Raw genomic sequence first — 19,324 nt, 5'->3', positions numbered from 1 at the left:
TTCCCTTAATACTCCCATAACCTCACCTTCGAGAATCTTCTATTTGACCCCAGCAAAGCTGTTAAAAAGTGGCATTACTGGCTATCCTATGAAAAATACAAACCTAAGACTTTGTTCAGTATTTTTCTGAAATCACTGGCAGAAGAGGAAATCTACTGCTTTTGACGCCTTGGTCATAGCAGGGGCTTGCTGCCTTCAGCTTACAAATAAACTTGGTTTCAAACTATCTCATTTGGGATGGATCAGGCCAAGAATTATTTCTGCATGCTGCCTATCAGAGTGCTTCCTGGCAGCACAGCAGGCTCCTGTGCTGTGCTGCCATCAGTTAATCCATAATGGTTGTACATTCCTGCCCAGAAGAGTTAACGCAAGGCAGTGAATGCTTATCCAAACCCCAGCATTAACATCCACCACCGTTTCCTGGAGTTTATCCTCCTGCTGAACCGAGTGGATATCTCCCTCCCTCCTGGCTTAGCCCTCCATACTTGGAAAGCCCCAGCTATGATTCCTTATAGCTCTTGGCTCCATGATCTTCCTGCATTAGCTCTCTGACCTTTAATGCAGCCCCCTCCCGACTCCCTGCCCAGCCAGTTCTTAATGTACTGTGTAGAAAAGAGGGCAATAGCTGGCCTTACTTCATTGCAGAAATGCCAAAAGCAAATTTGAAAAATGCTGCAGAAGTATTTACCTTTCAGGTGAAATACCAGAGATCCCTAGAGATAATTCAGGCTTATCTGGAACAACTTTCTTACTTTTCACCTTGAAGTAAAAGATGAAAATATTGAGCATGTTAGCATATTAATTTTGTGCTTCACCTTGATATGAATAAAAATGTCATGGGGTCCTTCACCTAGTCTTGTTGAAAGCTCTCAAAGCATTGTCAAAATGACAAAAGCAGTATGTGTGAAATTCCTAGTTCCTTTTAGGTTAACTTATTAACTCAGTGTGGCATTTCTCTGCTCATACTCCCTTGAAACGGAACTAGTTCTAAGAATACTGCTTGATTGTAATTATTTTTCAGTCATGTATAAGGTAAGATTCTGTCTTTTGTGTAAGCTTGTTATCCAGCTATTTTACCTCTTAAAAATCAATTTATTCACTGAAAATTTCAATGAACACATTGGAAGCTAATATGTCAGGAGTTATAGCAGTTTTTAAAATAAGTTATTAACTTTGACTACCACCGTGTGGTTCACTCCAGTATTACATAGTTTTACATCTGCCAGGCATTGAGGGAAGTTTTCATAATAACCAGTCACTAAGCTGCAGTTCCACTAGAGCTACATTACCAGATGGCCTGAGTAGTTCATATGTGCTCCAAGTCAGACACGAACTTGAGCATGCCTGCCAAATCAGCTGATTTCAAAGATGTGTAAGCTCAGAAATCTGTATAAGCTGATCCATTGCCTATAACCACCGGGTCTTACCTGTAAACCTGAAGTGCAGCTGCAGCTCCTGCAGATGCATTTGAGCTGCTTTACACCCAGCAACACAGGATATAAGTCCTTGCCACAGTAAACCAAGCAATGCTTAGGAGGTCTAATAGCAACAAGTTCTGTGTTGCTGTGCTCTTATGCTTACCTGCGTTCACTTTAAATTAGGTAGCTAATATGTGTATACATGGTTAGATTCACATCAATGACTGCATTCTAGCTATCCCACAAGGACAGAATAGCACCCTGGATACTATTGTGTAACAAAAATAGGCGAGCAATAAAATGAAAAATCAACTCAGTTTGGTGAAAACTTCCAACTGAAAATTATAAACCAGAAACGCTAATCTGGAGTTTTGACAAATAGGAAAATTTTCAATACATACCATAAAATAATTAACATACCAACTAACCAATAAATATTTAATTGTGTTCCCTATGTGTTTTGTATAATTTGACAATTTCCTAGTAATTATAGAATGATGACATTTAAATAAATTTATCAGAATAATTAGTATGAATTCCAAACATTTCATGTTTGAAAGAAGTAATCATTTATAAATGTTTGTCTTTTTTATTTTATCTCTACTTGGTTTCTTATCTTACCTCCCTTTTATACGTTGGCGTCTGTATACCCTTTTGTGCTTCATTTAATTCTTGCAATTTGCTTTCCAGATTTCTTATTTTATCATCTTGATTGGAAATAATAGATAAAAGCTTCCTTTCCTTTTGATTGCTTTTGTCCTCAAGTTGCTTCAATTTCATGCTCTCACTGTCTAACTGTTCCTAAAAAATAATTTTAGAAACACCAGTACAATTAATTTGAGGCTTGTGGAATATCACTATTCAGCAGTCTATAATAAGCTAAATGTAGGTTTTGCATCATAAGTTAGGGTCAGTCTTGTTTATTGCATTAATAATTTTCAATTGATAGTAAAGATCTACTGCTACACATAGCTGTAACTCATCATAGGTGATTACTCAAAACAACTGTATCTTCTGAATTTCTGAAAGTCATATTAGTGTTTATACAAAATAAAGACACTTTCTTGGTTCACTTACTATATAATTTACATTAACATTTTATGTATAATATTTTTCATATATGATACATAGAATAGTATTTAATTAATTTCAATCTTATACCATTTTGAACATGTTGATAATTCCACAAATTGAGCGAATCCAAGAACACAATCACACAATCACAGAATCCTAGAATATCTCCAATTGGAAAGGACCCATAAGGATCATTGAGTCCAACTCCCTGCTCCTCGCAGGACTACCTAAACCTAAACCACAGAACTTAGAGCATTGTCCAGAGAGGCTCGGTGCCATGAAGGCTCCCCTGGAGAGGCTGTTCCAGTGACCAAGAGCAGTCTCAGTGAAGGACCCTTTCCTAATGTCCAACGTGAGGTTCCCCTGATGTGACTTCATTCCGTGTCCTCACGTTCTGTCGCTGCTCACCAGAGAGAGGAGAGGAGAGCAGCACCTCCCCATCCACTGCCGCCCTTGAGGGAGTCAACTGTGACGAGGTCACCCCTGAGCCTTCTCTTTTCCAGGCTCAACAAATAAGTGACCTCAGCTGCTCCTCCTAATTCCTGCCTTCAAAACTTTTCACCATCTTGGTCACCTCCTCTGGACACACTCCAATAGTTGATGGTTTTTTGTGGCACCCAAAACTGCACACAGTGCTGGAGGTGGGGCTACAGCATTGCAGAGCAGAGCGGGACAATCCCATCCCTTGCCTGGCTGGCAATGCTGTGCCTGATGCCCCCCAGGACACAGCTGGCCCTTCTGGCTGCCAAGGCACACTGTGGACTCCTATGAACTTGCCACCAACCCTAACTGCAGGTCTCTTTCTGCAGGGCTGCTCTCCAGCCTCTCATCCTCCAATCTTTATGCATAACCAGGATTGTATTGCAAATATTTTAGTCCTATAAAGATTTGTGGAATAAAAAGCCCTGGCTGCTCTCACTTTGATGATCCATCAAGTAATTCATGGAACTTTTAACTATGTGGGATTTTTGTGAAATAAAGAAGAAAATAACAAACAATTTTTAAAAATATGCTCAAAGATAGTAGTTTCAAAAATTTTCAAGAAACAACCAACAGTTAAAAACTGCTACTATGAAAACCTTATGGTTGTTAGTTTATGAAATCTAGGGAACTGTATCAAGTGTCACAGAAAGTGTCCCCAAGCCCCATGATTGTCTCTGCAAGAGAAGTAAGCCCAAAGGTTAACTCTAAAAGAAGAATGTATGTGAATATAGTCTGTAGACAGGTTGGGTAAGATGGAGAGGAGAGGAGCAACCAAGTGCTTTTTCAAGATCTTTTGTTTTATTTTCAAATGGAACTTACATAGGGTGAGGTTGTGCATTTGGAGATCGGGTGGGTAGGGGCTACCCTGCTACACAAAGACAGCCATGGAGGGATAGGTCCAGAGCTGGTTTACCGAGACACCAGCTGGCTAAGCATGGATGTGTGTACATGCAGGTGACACAACTGTTCAGCCTCAAAAAGTTATACTAACTATTGTATACCTAGTTATACTAGGATAAAAAAGAAAAACCTGCAGAAAAATAGCTTTGAAGGCCTTGGTTTATAGTCTCAATTGCAACTTTGAACAGCAAATCTACAGTAAGAGCTTCAATGCAACTCCAGACTTGGGTGGCATCTTAAAGATCCAGATTAAGCCTCTTCTGCTCAGCAACTTCAAAACATTGTCTAAAAATGGCATGTTTTAATCTCAGCAAAACTCCTTAATCCTAATTCTACTATGCTTTGCATTTCTGACAGATCAAATTCAATTTCCCATTTAAATATAAGGTAAGGGGATACACCTTCTCCTGTGTTTTTCTTCATCAGTATTTGCTGGAAATCCAAACTAGGAAAAAGCTTTCATCAAAGATAGCACTTGCCCTTGAGGAACAATTGTATCTTAAGGACAGTAAAATAACTCACTGAGCCTGAGATATAGCATAATTGTCTTTGAGACTATTACAGCTCCAATTCACATGTGGGTTTTCGAAGGCCCTCAGATAACTGGAGACTCTGCAGTAATGGCCAGTACTTCTCCCCCCTTTCTCCTACATCTGCAGGAAGTGAGGACAAGATTTAAGCAAGCAGGGAAAAAAGCCACATGAGAAGAACCGTGCAACATGTTACAGTGAAGGCATATCAGTATATGCTGATGGAAATCATCATTCCTGTGCACCATCAGGATACCAGGAAGAACACTGGAGAAACAATTACACCTTTTGGGATCTTTCAATAACACAACCCTTCATAGCTTGATGATCTTAAGACTTTCCAATACTTTGCCAGGCAGTTTGCAATGATGTCATAACCCTTCTAAACTGGCCAAATATTACAAAGCTAATGCGTGATAAACTTCATAAACTTTATAAATTTTATAAATATGTCACACAGGTCTTTTAAGCATGCTAGTATTAGCTGTCAGCAAAGTGGTCATGTATATATTATGAACAGATCAGTATCTTTTCTTTTGCAGAGACTTTATAGGATCAGAGGATAATTGGAATTGGAAGGAACTTCCAGGATTCTCTAGCTTCTAATTAAATCAGGGTCAGTTACAATGTCTGATCAGGTTACTCAATTTAACCTTGAATTTCCCAAGGATGACGACTGCACTTTTCCCATGCCTGCTGTCCTCATGGTGAAATGTTTTCCCCTATGTTCAGTCTGAAACTTTCCTGTTTCATCTGCCCATTGTCTCTTATCCTCCTGCCATGCACAGATACCTTAAGTTTTAACTTTCATATTTTCCACATTCTCCACTGTATCAGTATGTAACTCTGAACTTCATATAAAGCATTAGCAAGTTCTCTTCACAGTTTTGTTTGACAAAACAATCCTTTTCCAGCCTGAGAACCAAGGACACCATTGCAGCTTCAGGCCCAAAAAGTGTAAACAATGGCAAATTGAGGAAAGCAATCTGGGAGGATGGGACTTCATAATCTGAAGCTGTAATTGGACAATTAACCCCAATATGTAAATGGACCAAAACTTATAAAAGTGTAAAAACTCGTGGTTGGAGTCCATCTTGGGTGGAGCCACAGCCAGGCTCTTGTACTGCCCAAGGTGTATCCTTTAAAGGCTTTTTAATAAATACCTACTTTATTCCTTTAACACTGTCTAGCCTCTGTTTTAGGCAACCTCTCTAGGCATCAACAACACCATTAAGAGCCTGGCTCCATCGGCCTGATAACCTGAATGTAGGTACTGGAATGCTATTAGCTTTTCCTGAAGCCACCTGTTCTCCAGGTTGAACATGAGCAGATTTTGTACCTTCTCATGGGATATGTACTCCAGGCCCCAGTTAGCTCAGTGGGGGGCTTCTGCTGAACTCACTGTAGTTTGTCAATGTTTTTCTTGTACTGGAGGTCCCTAAGCCCAATGTATTATTCCAGATGCAGTCCAGTGAACGCTGAATAGAGGGACATACTCACTTCCCTGAGTGTGCTAGCTGTGCTCCTGTTAATACAACACAGGGAGCTGTTGCCCTTCTTTTCTGTCAGGACACGCTGCTGGCTCATGCTCAGCTTGCTGTCTAACAAGATTCCAGCCCTTTTCCAGCAGAGCTGCTCCGCAGCCAGTCAGCCCCCAGACTGTACTGCAGCAAAGGCAGGTTCCTTTATTTTTCCCTGAAGTGTGCTGCAATGGCCTGTTTCAGTGACTTCCTAAAACAAACAAATGGTCAGGTAGTTTCAAGGAAAAACACAATTCAACTGATGAACTATAAGTGGTCTCAAGGAATATTAACTGTGACTTTTAACAATTTCCTCACAAACTCCTCTTTATTATTGGGTAGAGATAGATTAAACAGATGAAGCAACAGGAGAAAAGGCTTTCAATACCAGAATTTCTTATATCTTATATTAGGGCCTAATCCTGCTGCATACATCATACCAGCAGAAAATAACAGCTACCTGCACAATGTTATCAGCCAGCAAAAAAATCAAGTACAGCTTTCTTTGCATTAAATATAGGAAACAAAGTGACACTAGTGAAGCTGGCATGGACTGGAACATGGAAATCTACAAGACTGCTGCAGTAGCTGCTCTTAGTTACCTAAGTAATTTTAGCCCTATAATTTAGAACATAAAGATGGCTCATGTATGTCTGCCATTCCTCTGCTTATGTCCTGCAGAAAAGAGCTAAGCATTTATTGAAGGAGGGAGAGTTTTGTATAACATTTGTCTCATTCATTCCTGACACACAGTTTCTTCCTCCTTTTCATGGCACAAGACACTCTTGACGAATCAATTTCAGACAGTGTTTAATACTGAGATTCTTGAACCAGCAAAATGGGATCATAAGCATGTTTTCTTGTCACAGGAGTTGACTTTAGCTTCATGTCTTATCAAGTTCACAAGGATTCTGATCTCTGGCCATACTAAAAAGTAGAAGCCTGACATCATCTCATCTCAAAGGTTTTTGGTTCACTGCAGAGCTTTGGCTCTGAGACAGTGGCTGGATCCCAGTTCTTCCTAATTAAAAAAGGGGTCTCAAAACTAGGCAGCAATACAGGCACCTTTGGTCTTCTCAAGCAGAGGGCTGAAAAATTCTGGTAATGTTGTATATAGTTGGGTGCTGACCACCAAGCCAACCTGGCCCACTCACTTCTTTCAGTGAAGACAAATGTGAACAAAAAAATCCCGAAGCGTTTTATGACACACAGGCGACAGACCTTGACAACAGCATATAAAATACACGTGTATGGCTACCTACTAGAAAAAAAAGAAAAGATAGCTCCTCCCTAATTTTAAACCTCTAAAATTCAAGTTCTAATCATGCACCTATTACAATCAATTCAAGATTTCTATTAACTTTACCGCAGGACAGAATACAGTCCACTGAAAAATCCCACCAGACTTAGCAAATGACAGTTTCAAAAGGTTATGATAAACCCAAGCATCTGCTGCCATGGGAGAGACTCTGAATTTCAAGGACAGAGTAGAGGACAATGGCTGTAGGAATAATTTATTTGGTTTAGAGCAGACTGTGGATAGAATATGATTAGAAAAATACAGGCTTTCAAACAGAGTATTCAAACTTCCAAATTTCAATACCTGAAAAAGCCAATACTTTATTGAATTACGTACAAGACAACTCTACTGGGTCAGTGGTGGTAGATTTTCAGTTTTAGAGATGTCAAAATATGACATCTGGAGAAAAAAAAGTACAAGAAAACAGGAGACATTCATGATATATCTGTTAATAAATTCCCAGATCTTCTTCGTAATAGTTGCCATCTATTTATTAACTCTCAACAGATGTCTCTTCCACAGAGTTGTCCAATTTTCCCTTGAAGCATGAATTCCACTGGCTTACTGTGGGGTTTTTTTTATTCAATAAAATGATAACTTATGTAGAGACACTGCTGTATATCTTCCCTTGTAGCTATGAATTGCATGGCCAAGACACAGCCAGAGCTAGTACAAGTGTGTGTGCCTCTGCTGTGCTGTCTGGACATTTTTGTATCACTCTTGCCAGATCAGTGCAAGTTTACTAGACACAATACCAAACATTAGGGTCCTCCTTACATTGGAAGGATGGTGCAAATATGGTGCCTCTGCAGAAGGCAGCCTTTGTCCAGGCAAACATACTTTCTCAAGCTCCATGCTTTTTCCCAGTAACAGAGAATAGGCTGGGTCAACCCAACTTTGCAAGGGTTTAAGTCTCTACACATTTCCTCTAAAAAGATATTATTTGAATAGCAATGTGCCTGGGTTTAAATGCACCACCATGCAGACAGACTTATATAGTTCATTCTGCATGGAGGTATTTCAGAAATATTTCTGCTCATGATAAAGAAGAAGCAAAATCCAGATGAAGTACCTGTTGCTGAGAGGTAACTGCAGCAATGGGCTACACAAAACAAACATGCAGATAAAGAAAATAACCTATATTCCATTAGGAAAATAGCTCCAGAAATGATGATTCCAGCTTCTCATGCATTGCCTATCATGTCCTGTAGAGATCACATTATTTCAGTGTTTCCCCATAAGATGAGCAGGTAACAGAGCTTCCTTTTATTTTATCTCATTATATGACTGAGTTGCTTTAAACTATTGTTCTTTAGTAAGCATTCAGAAAGAAGATTGTGAAATACTAGACTTGGTCAGATCTTCATGTGCAACCAAAGATATAATTTTTATCCAGCTCAAGACAGCAAACTGCAAAAATATGCAAAGATGTTCCATCAGAGAATTAACCCTTCAGCTGTGTTTTAATCCAAGTGCAAAGATTAGGAAAGAAATGACGTCTTATAATTACAGATTCTGGTGTAGAAAAGTTATATAAAGACTTTCTTTTAAATAGAAAAGGAGTGTATAGAAATATTTGCTGACAGTATGTTTAAAATGTTTACAAAGGCTCAGTCTCATAAAAGGTTCCTTCAGGATAACTAAGCAAGCACCAGTAATTCAATGAAATTACTTTTGGATCTAATGGAATTGCATTTCTGATAAAAAAAATGTGTTTCTGTGAATTTATCACAATTAATTTGTTTGTAGCTTAGGAAAGAAATCCTGAAATTGACTCATTTAATTCTAATGCCTCATTTCTCACAAAGGTCTTTTTATGACCCTTAAAAAGACTCTGCTATGGAGCTATGGAGATTCAAATTCAAAAATAAGAGACTTTATGTTACAAGACAGCTCTCAAAAACCACACTGAGATGATTTACAATAAGAACAATGAAACTTTGTGCATCTCTGTCACTGTCTTTTCTCAATATGTAAAATCCATTCAAGGCATTTCCCAGCTATTCTGGGCTATTACTTTATTCTCATTCCTGTTCCACACAATAGGCTGTAGTGAAAATCTTAATGTTACTTCAATGAGGAGAGGCAGAAGAGACATCATTTTAACACTGGCTATTTTAAAAACCCAAACAAACAGCATCTCCAAAGCAATGGATCTTTCACTTCCTACTCCACAATTTTTCCAGTACAGATTCTCCATTTCTTGCAAAAATACAGAGACCGTTTGCAATGTGAAATGCTTTCGTAAAAAAGAAAAAGCCCTTTTATGGGTTTTGGCAAGTTAAGAAACAAATAATCAACTAAGTTCCTGCTTTATGATCAAAACTGTTCTAGAGAGCTTGATGGCCAAACAGAGATTTCACTGGGAAGGACCAAAGATAATGCTTAGTTCACCTAAGCAGGTTGCAGTGGAACAACACTCATGCACTTCATGTGTGGTGCCTTGTCTTCTTTTTGCCAGGGTCAGGATTAATGCACGAGATGGTATTTCTTGTTCTGTTCAAAGGCACCTGTATATATCTCACTTATCTTTTAGGTTCTCACAGCACAAAAGCGAACTTACTGCAGGTGACATACCTTTAGGAGTTTTTCTCTTTGCTTTGCTAGGTTCAGTTTTTCAGAGAGCTGCCTGAAAGGTAGGTTGGATGTTTCAATGTCTTCATGCATCAAAATGTAAGGATGAGCATTGCCTTAAAAAAAAAAAAAAGCCACTGACTATTGCTGCATTTTTCACGGTCAGCTTCTAAGTAAAACCAAATTAAAAGAAGCTAGACTTATATTAACTTCTTTATGTTCTTTGAGCAAGCCTTCATATTAAACAAGCAAGAGATGCTAAATTCTGTGGTTAGAGACAATGCAAGACTAAATCGGCAATAAAGAAATGTACATGTACTCTTAGAAATAAAAGTCAGCCACTTTGCTAGTATTTATGAAAACCAGGAGTGTTAGGCTAGTGTGAATAAATATTTAATGAGCATGGCAGATTAACACATGGTTACTTTGACTCTTTTCTCTTATTTGTGTAATACAGTCAAACAGTGAAAAATTATCCATCAATGACTATTTGATCTGAAAGAGAATTACCTGCTTATAAAGTTCTGGTTATGCAGTAAGATTAGCATCACAAGATTCATCTAACATAACAGACATATAATCATAGCACTCACATCTAGAACAACCTGAGATAAACTTTTTAACAGGTAGGTGTAAAAATAATTATGTAACAAAAAAATGTAGCAAATTATTTGAACCCATTTTTTCTTAACTTTTATTGGCTTCAGTGTAAGCAGATTCTACCTCTATAGAAAATCTCACCATTTCTTGAAGTGGATGAAGAGAGACCCCAGAAGTGTTGAATTTTATAAATAGATCTTGAAACGGCACATTTGTGTTAACTCTCACATTCACAGGAAAGTATGATACTCATTTGAAATATGTATATTGTAAAAACTGAAGCAACAAAGTCAGAACTATTCATCAGTGCAACACAGCATAAAAAGCAATCATGTGCAAACTGGAGTACATACCTCTATTAGCATTCAGAGCAGCCAACTGTGATTTCAGTTTTGCAATAATGCTGTTTTGAAGCTCTATCTTTTCCTGCTGTTCACGTATTTGCTGCATGTAGTTTTCTGTCTGCAAATATAATTTAATTAGCATTAATCTTATTCTGTTTTGATTAGGGGTCTCCTACTTGGCATATAAAAAGCAGCTCTGATTTTTAAAGATAACAGTAGTTTTGGTCGTCTGAGTAAAAACCTTTGACAAGTCCATCTTTTTGGGACTGTACTGATTAGAAAAGGTATTATAGGAAATAACCCCTGAGTTTCAATAACTCTTTCACCTGTGGCAGTTGTAAAGGGTAACTTTTAAGCTGGGATTCTTCATTTACAGATGTAGAATACATTGGGCTCAAATTAAAATTTTAGTATTCTTCAGAATGCTTGTCAGTTTATCTATAGGAAAAAGTAATCTTTCCCCACATATTTTCTAACAAATAATATAAAAATAGGATTTAAAAAATGTAGATTTTAGATGCAAAACAATAACATTGTTTATTCCATACAACAGATACTCTGTAAACCATTTTGACTGCCTATGAACAGTTTTGTACATTTCTTTGAATGTAGTGGACTAGTTTTTCTATCCTACATAATGGGGCTGGGGAGGAAGGTAAGCAAAAAGCCCCATCCTTTGTCTCCAAAACTACAACTCATGCTATAAACAGGCCACACAGACTCCTTTAATAATACTGCTTGTACTTCATCAAACTGTAAATTTTGCTAGACAGTCCATTAATTGAATGAATGGCCAGGTGGCAGGAAGTTGCTAATACTCAAAACTATTATTTCATTAGCACATGCCTATTGCTGCAGTTACAGCAGTGCTAAAAACAAGCAAGAAAACTTGTGAAATCCCAACAAGAAAACTTTCAGAATTCACTGAATTTTCTGAAATTAGGAATATGTCTATTACTGAAGAGGTCACCACCTGCCACCATCTGGGACAAGACTCAGCATTGTTTTCATGTCTATTCATAGTTTAGCCATAGTGCTATCTAATTCTCAAATCTCAGACACATTTAAATTCTATACCCTCCTACTGTCCGCTGAGTTTGTCTGTAAAGCAGGCAGGGAAAAAAATCTACAAGCAAAATTGATTTTAAAAGGCCAGGTAGTAGTTGTACTATGAGATGATTTTTTGTTGTGTTTAGGGGGGAAAAAAAAAAAAGTGATCAAGGAGCAGTACACTCCAGCAGCTATAAGAGACCTCATGAAGCAGAAAAATCACTGAGAACCAAATTGAAAATGTACAACAGCAATGTCTTGTCAACACTTCTGTACAGAGCACAGACATGACAGCTAAAACAGACAGAAGAGAAGATGCTTTTGACAGCCAGTGTGCACAAATTATTCCTTGAGTCAGATGGCAGCAACAAGTTACCAACTAGAAGATCTGCATGACAACCAACCATCCATCTGTATCAAACACCATCTGGCCGAGATGACTCTGGCTTCTGTGTGCTTGACATGGCTCCCAGCTCTAGAGACTGGCAAAACAAGTGGCCTATCGGTAACTAAAGTAGTAAACTGTTAACAACAGCATGGTGGACAATCCAACAGTGTGTGGAGGCCACACAATGAACAGAGGAAGTTACTAGAGTAAAGCACTGTACAAAGGTCATTCAAAAAACAGAGGAGTTTGGTTCAAAAAAAACAACACAAATAATAAAACCCAAGTAATTTTATTATCAACTCTTCTTGAAATAAAAATTTTGTTCTCTTTTGAAATCATAAAATTCCACTACTGAAAGTTTGATTAGGACAAAGATTTAAACTGTTAGTAATCCTTTATCAAAGACTTTAGATTTTTAATTTCTGAACCAGTGAAAATGCAGAGAGCAATCTTGCAAGCATTTAGTTCACTTGGCCCTGATGATCTCACACTTCTCTGGCTTTCTTGCATAGATCTTGGAAGGACTATCTCATCTTGTACTTGATGCCTTGTTTCTTGGTCAGAAGATTCTTTCATGTAGTTTTAGATTATTCAGGAGTATTAACTGGCTTTTCTTCAAATAGTTAATAGCTCACCCTAGGAGACAGAATTTAAAAGATCCCTAAACATTCTAAAATGTCTTGCCTTTTGTTAATTAGTTGTAATTTCAGCACAAAAATCACACTACTTATGCTTGTTATGTAAAGAGACCTCTACAGATTTACACCAGCACTGCTGCAAGACTATGAATAGAGACAGACTGTACAGTGGATGATTGCACACATGACTGACTTGAAATGTGTTTGTTCTGTGATGCCTTGGCTAGTTTATTTTGCCATGCAAGGAGATAGCAAGATTGGGCCCAGATATCAGATTATTCTCTATTAGATCTTTCCCTGCTTCCAATTCTACTACTGCTCTATAACTTGATATGGTTCATTGGCCCCTGAGCTAAGTTCCAGCCTACCAGTTCTACTGAGTATCAGAAAGTCCTGTAGCGATGAAAACATTCAAGCCTTCCTGTAACAGAGGTTCCATTGCTGGGCAGAATATGCATGATAAAAGGACTACGACACAGCCCAAACCTGATAGCTTTGAAATAAGCTGTCCTACTTGAGAAGTTCTAGAGGAGTTTTGACCGAACTCATGTTTTCTGCAATAGACTAACTAAAACTTCAAAGGCGCTTCTCACTGGTCAGAAAGCCTCCAGAAACTTTCTGTTATTTCATTAAAGAATAAATGTACTGGTTATTTTTAAAAGAGGAATACTTATTCCAGCAACTTTCAGGTACATTTATCACAAGTATTGTTTAATTTAAGCTATTTACATTAATAATATAAAAAAATAATTTTTAATAATGCAAATTAAATTCCAAAACGTAATTTGTTAAAGTTAGGAAAATTTTATATACCTCCGAAATAGACACCACTTTTCCAACCCTTAAAACTATTAAAAATACAAAAAAAAAAAAAAATCTAAGGTCAAAAACCAGAAACCCACTCACTAAATTCAAAGCCTAATGAGTTACTTTGCAGTGTACTGACATGGTTCCATAATGGCAATTTCCAACTTTAACAGATGCACTAAAGTGTGCATAGCTGAAGTGAAACTGGTAGCTACATGTACTGCCATCGTCCATGGAAAGGATGGCTTTAAAGACAGAATTGATCTTCCAACACCTACTTTTTGCTGTAGTTCTTTCACAGCATGGTCCCTATCCATGCATGCTTGTCGATAGGCTTCGTAAGCTTTGTTAAGCTGCTCTCCAATGTTTTTGTCCATAATTCCCAATGTTGTTTCATCACTGGAAAGATGGTCAAGTTAACAGACCTAAAAAGTAATCAGAAGGAAAAAGAGAGAACACTAAGAAAAACTACAAACATATATAGCATGACTTGTACCACTGCTGTATTCAACTGATACGTGCAGTATGTTTGACCATTAACAGCATAGCTTGAACTATAGCTCTGTTCACCTCAACATTTAATTTTATGACCAGGGATAGGTTTAAACAACAGACAAACAAAAGCAGCTTAACTCTTAATCCAATTCTGGATGTATAGAATGTGTAAATGTATCTGTAGTTACAGTTTTTAAGTCTAAGACTTAAAATTGTTGCAGATTACCAGTTACCAGATTTTATGTGATCTCCAAAAGTTTAACGTTTGCATAATTGTGAAATAAAGACAGCATTAATGACCAAAGCTAAACTCAGCTTTTGGCATTGTGTGGAAAAATCATGCTATGAAAAGCCAGAGTGTAGAGACAGAGTCCTGGAACTTTTTTCGAATAAAGGGAGGGAGAGTTCCCCGGGACACATGCTCGTGGGGTTTTCTCTCCATTTCGGAGGGCGCAGCCTCCTTTTATCCTGAACTCCCAGCCACATGTTGCCCTCTTCCTTTCCCCCTTGGCTGAGGTTCTAGGAAGGTACTGCCTTCCCAACTCCCTACCACATATCCCCCCTTGAACCGGTCATTTTCCCCCAAAGTTCAGAAACTCAGGCTCGTGCAGACCCTTGCCAGTTTCAGGAGCCACACTGTCTGGGCTGTGCAACAAATTTGCTGCTTGAAGTTGGTAAAGGCATTAAGATCCATTTCAAAGATCTTAACACCCATACCCTCACCCATTGGAACTGTTTGTAAAAACATTAGCACACATATTTCCCATCAGCATTAAGAAATAAAAAGATAAAAACTCAACTAGGTCACACAAATCTATACCATTCTGTGCCAAATTTGAAAATGTCAACACAAGCTACCCTAAGGTAGTGTTAAAACATCTTTTATCTAAAAATCAATGATACCAACCAGTACGAATTATCAAGACCTGGACCTTTTTATCCAATATTATTGACTTTTTACACTTTGTGTACAATTTCAGTCACAACTCCCAAAACTACAGCTATCAACTTTGACACATAAGACTAGAACACTATTAAATGTCAGACTCCAATTTCAAGAACTTTGCAAACACAGGTCATTGGCTTCTGTAGTAATATATGATACTAATTTTAAGACCAAAATTCAGCATAATACAAGTACAATAGAGAACAAGTTAGTGAAGTCTCAACTCCCACCCCACAGCAAAAAAAAAAAAAAAAAAAAAAAAAAAAAAAAAAAAAAAAAAATCAATTTCATCTCTCCTTTATTTCTTATTTAAAGCAGTGTGGACTGCCACTATCATCTCTCACTCTCTCCTGGGATTATACATAAACCACAAATACTACTAAAGAAAGTGACATGAGGATAAACCCTCAAGAAGAGTATAAGGGTAACTTGCTTTAAACACTGCTCAAAATTCTGAAGATTGCAGCTTGATGATTTTGTTCATGTTTCCTTGCTTTTGAATATATTCCCTATCATAGGGCTTGAATACACAAATGTAGTCTAACTTTTCTAGAAGGTTAACAGAGTACTGTATGAACATCACACTTTTTTGTCCTGCAAATTTTATTTTACTGGTATGTTCCTACAGGAAAAGCAATTGTATCTCACCTCTGGCATGGCTGTACTTCAACAGCAGCAAAGCAAATTCTTTTAAGACTTGGAATTTTTTAGGGATCCTCTGATGTCATAACGTTACTGAAATCCAAGTTTACAAGTTTTGCATAAAAGGCCTACATTGTTTCACATGAAAGGCTTTGTTTGTTTGACTTGTTTTGTTTTCCTAAACACCAGCTCAGTAGTTTATAATCCCTGACAGTGCATAGTGTCTCAATGCACTAACACAGGTTACTTCACCCACCTCCTTCCTCCCCCAAATGGTATCCCTTCAATAAATGGAATATTAATGCTCATATCTGGGGCACACCTTTAATGAAATGGGTAGGTTTTCTCTTCTCTTCAGATGGAGGACTATTCTGTGTAGTTCAATGAATAAAATCAGATATTATATCTGCCTTCAGGGACAGGTGCTAAAGTGCAGAGAGCATTGCTATAGCTGAAAGTGACTGAAAGCATGTTGTCACAATCTTTAAAAGCTTGTGAAGTTTGCATCAGTATTGATTTTGTACTCTTCTGAAATCCTCCACTGTTAACAACTTGCCTAGTAAATGGCATGTCCTATACATATGAGATAACTTCAAAAAAATGAGTGCAATGGGATCTAAGAAACTATGTTCAGCTTCTAATGGAGAGAATAGGGCTCAGCTCCATGTGACTCAGTTCACAGAAAATGAAGGTTTTAATTTCATTCATGCAAACACAAACCTCCATTTGAACGTCAGTATTTAAAACTTATACCTAATGTCCAGCCTTTTAGTCATTCATTGTAAATGGGAACATTAACAAATAGTGCTTCTGCCATTTGGATGGTATCAAAAGTAATTGATCCAATAGGCAGAACTGTAGCACAGTGCCTGATTTTCTACTTTGTATAGAAAAATAACTTACTGATAGCTCCCTAAACTTCAGTCTCCATGCAAAGAAAGGTCAATGAAAGTCATTACTAATGACACTTTAAGATGGCACTGTAACTAGAAGAATTGGTCCTGTATTTGCCCCATATCCTAGACATTCTTCTTTGACCTTACCCTTCCCTTTCTTCCAGCATGAGCAACCTTTCTGTGAACCGTATCAGTAAATCAATCCAGTTTAAAATGAAACATTAAATGCATTTTTGCCACATTAGTTTTAATGCAGGTCAGATCCACAGACCACTTCAAATGGCACGGTAACACAAGGAAGCCTGCGTAGGGACAGAAATCAGCAACAGGCAGACAGAACTCCTGTGTTCAACAGCAGCACTGGCTTTGAATTGTAACATGAAGTCACAGTTGTGTAACAGTGTCACAAGCCTGCACCGAGAAGGATAGGCCAGCCTTCCCACATCTCTGGCCGCGCATTTTGCTGCTTACTGGTACCGCTATCAGTACTCCTATGCTACAGCTTAGTATGCCAAAGTAGCTCCCTACTTCCTCAAAAAAGCAACAACAAACCCCCTAAAAAAACCCACCTCGGAATTAAAACTGGAGCTAGCTCACTGCAAGGCTGCTGGAGCACTACTACCAGCACAAGGAGGCAGTGGGAACATGCGACTAGCCGTGGGCAGGACTGCCGCAGTCTAGATTTAGATTGGATTAAACTACTCTGTAGTCACACCCTGGGTTGCCTGCTGCTGGAATAAATAACTGCTTCTTATGTTATCTGTCTCATATCCAGAACTCCTTGCAGTTAGAAAAACTGGCTCATTTTCCTGCTTCTCCTCCATAGGCATCAATATTTATCAGGGAATTTGCCAACTGTTCCTTGTCATTTACCCTTCTCCCTGCATCCAATGAGGAGGAAAAAACTCCCTCCCAACAGCCCTAAAAAAACCCCCCAAAAATCAACAAACCAAAAAACCCCAACCCAAATATTCCCGCTATTTTAATCAGTCATGATTAGTTATGCTTTATCCAAATGGCAGCTGGAACATAATTCAGCTCAAAGCTGACAATCCTGATCTTCAGCAACTTACATTGTGGATATTCATTAGATCCTAAAGACTTTCACAATCATTAACAGCAATATGTAGTCAGCAGAAATGTAGCACTACAAAATGCTGCATTTATTCTAACAGGGTCAGAATTAGAGGGAGATGAGTTACAGAGGTTGTCCTGCAAGTGTGAATACCTGTGCGTGCTATGCTGCTGGAGCCATGGCAATGACAACTGGCATTTCATATTTGAGTAAAGACTTGTACACTGAATAACCACTGGGTACAGCTAATGTTGTAAGACAAACTTCTAAGTAAACAACAAACGAAACCTGCAGATTATATTAAAACACTTCCTTAAAATCAGAAACATTTTGCTGATATAGGTGGTGGGAAGAAAAGTAGTAATATGCATTTTCTTAGTCAAATGCCAAAAAAACTCCAACACAAAGATTAGCAACATATTTCTGCTGCAATCCCAGCTCACAGCTCACTAGAGTTTTCATACTAGCTTTCATATTGCCTCTACTGCCATACTATTTTCATATTGCCATTAAATTATGAAAGAAAGGTTTTAGCTAATCATGTGTATATGCACATTAATTCATAATACACTTTCCTACCTCTCATAGTTTCATGAGAGATGAGAACACAGGTGCCATCCAACCAAAAGCACTTCTCTACATATTTCTGCTCTCAAAACAGATGTTTCAATTGCTGTAAGTCACACTGCCATCATTTTGGGAACTGGAAGCCTGTTGAGGTAATAATCTGTGAGAGACTGAGAGCTCATTGAACTTTTCTGTGTTTTGTTTTTTCCCTTATTTTTTTCTGAGTAGACACAATTCCTGCTTTGCCCGACGGCGGGATGCGTCGTTACCACAGCAGGAGCCCCCGACGGCACAGCAGCGTTAGAGCCGGGCAGCCCTGTGCGCTCACGGCTCGGGACGGCGATTCCCGGAGCGCTGGGGTTCGCTCCCCGCACCGCGCTGCCGCTGCCTGCGGGGGCAGCCGCCTCTTCCTGCTCCTGCGCTCGCCCGCACGGGCCATCGCCTCTCGGCAGCGAGCCCACCGATCCCGTCCCCCGATTCCCCGCTCCCGGAGCGCCTCCGCACGCAAACGACGCACCCCCGGCCCCGCTCCCGAGCCGGGCCGGGCGGCGCCGAGGGGGAAGCGGCACCCCCGGGAGCGGGGGGCGGAAGCGCGGCCCGGCTCGGTATCCCCTGGTGCGCACTGCGGCCCCGGGCCGAGCCCCGCCGCTGCCGCGGGAGCGCGGGAGCGCCTGGTTTCCAAAGCGACTCAGACTTACGAGCGCCTCACGGAGCCCGCGGCCGCTCCCGGCACAGGGCGCTCGCTCCTGCCAGGGCGCCTTAACCCAGGAACCAGAACCGACTTCCTGCCGTGCCTCTCCCCGCCCTGTGACGGGGCCCTGCCCGCGCCGGCCCCGGGTCGGGGCAGGGCAGGGCAGCGGCCGCCGGAGCCGTCGGGTTCGCGCAGGGATAGCACCTTCCTCGTCCTCCCCGCGCAAGGATGGGTGCCTGTCCGCTATCCCGCGGCTGTCGGGCAGTGCCTCTTCTGTCTGGCTGCAGAAGACCTCTCAAGCAGCCTCTGTGCTGCTCTCGAGGTCCCCAGGCCTTTCCTGTTTCTGTCTTTCCATGACTTAGAGTGATTTGTAAATAACAATAGTT

The 19,324-nt window shown here is 39.5% G+C and overlaps 1 protein-coding gene across 2 annotated transcripts in view; it reads right to left on the bottom strand.

Annotated features, from left to right (window-relative positions):
• Positions 1-19,076, bottom strand: part of TANK (TRAF family member associated NFKB activator) — a 28,622-nt gene extending 9,546 nt beyond the window's left edge. Inside the window, exons 1-7 of one of the 2 annotated variants that reach the window (XM_059852943.1) lie at positions 18,946-19,076; positions 18,260-18,391; positions 13,905-14,051; positions 10,753-10,861; positions 9,803-9,915; positions 2,040-2,219; positions 689-759 (exon numbers count right to left, since the gene is read on the bottom strand). In XM_059852943.1, coding sequence (XP_059708926.1) covers positions 689-759; positions 2,040-2,219; positions 9,803-9,915; positions 10,753-10,861; positions 13,905-14,003 — 572 coding nt within the window. In that variant the 5' untranslated portion in view covers positions 14,004-14,051; positions 18,260-18,391; positions 18,946-19,076. The remainder of the gene's footprint in view (positions 1-688; positions 760-2,039; positions 2,220-9,802; positions 9,916-10,752; positions 10,862-13,904; positions 14,052-18,259; positions 18,392-18,945) is intronic. The other variant, XM_059852944.1, reaches the window with a different exon arrangement.
• Positions 19,077-19,324: the final 248 nt, after the last annotated feature.

This window comes from Haemorhous mexicanus, chromosome 8 (genome assembly GCF_027477595.1).
Source record: "Haemorhous mexicanus isolate bHaeMex1 chromosome 8, bHaeMex1.pri, whole genome shotgun sequence".
In the NCBI taxonomy this organism is placed as follows: domain Eukaryota; kingdom Metazoa; phylum Chordata; class Aves; order Passeriformes; family Fringillidae; genus Haemorhous; species Haemorhous mexicanus.
This window is presented reverse-complemented; position numbering and strand designations above follow the sequence as displayed.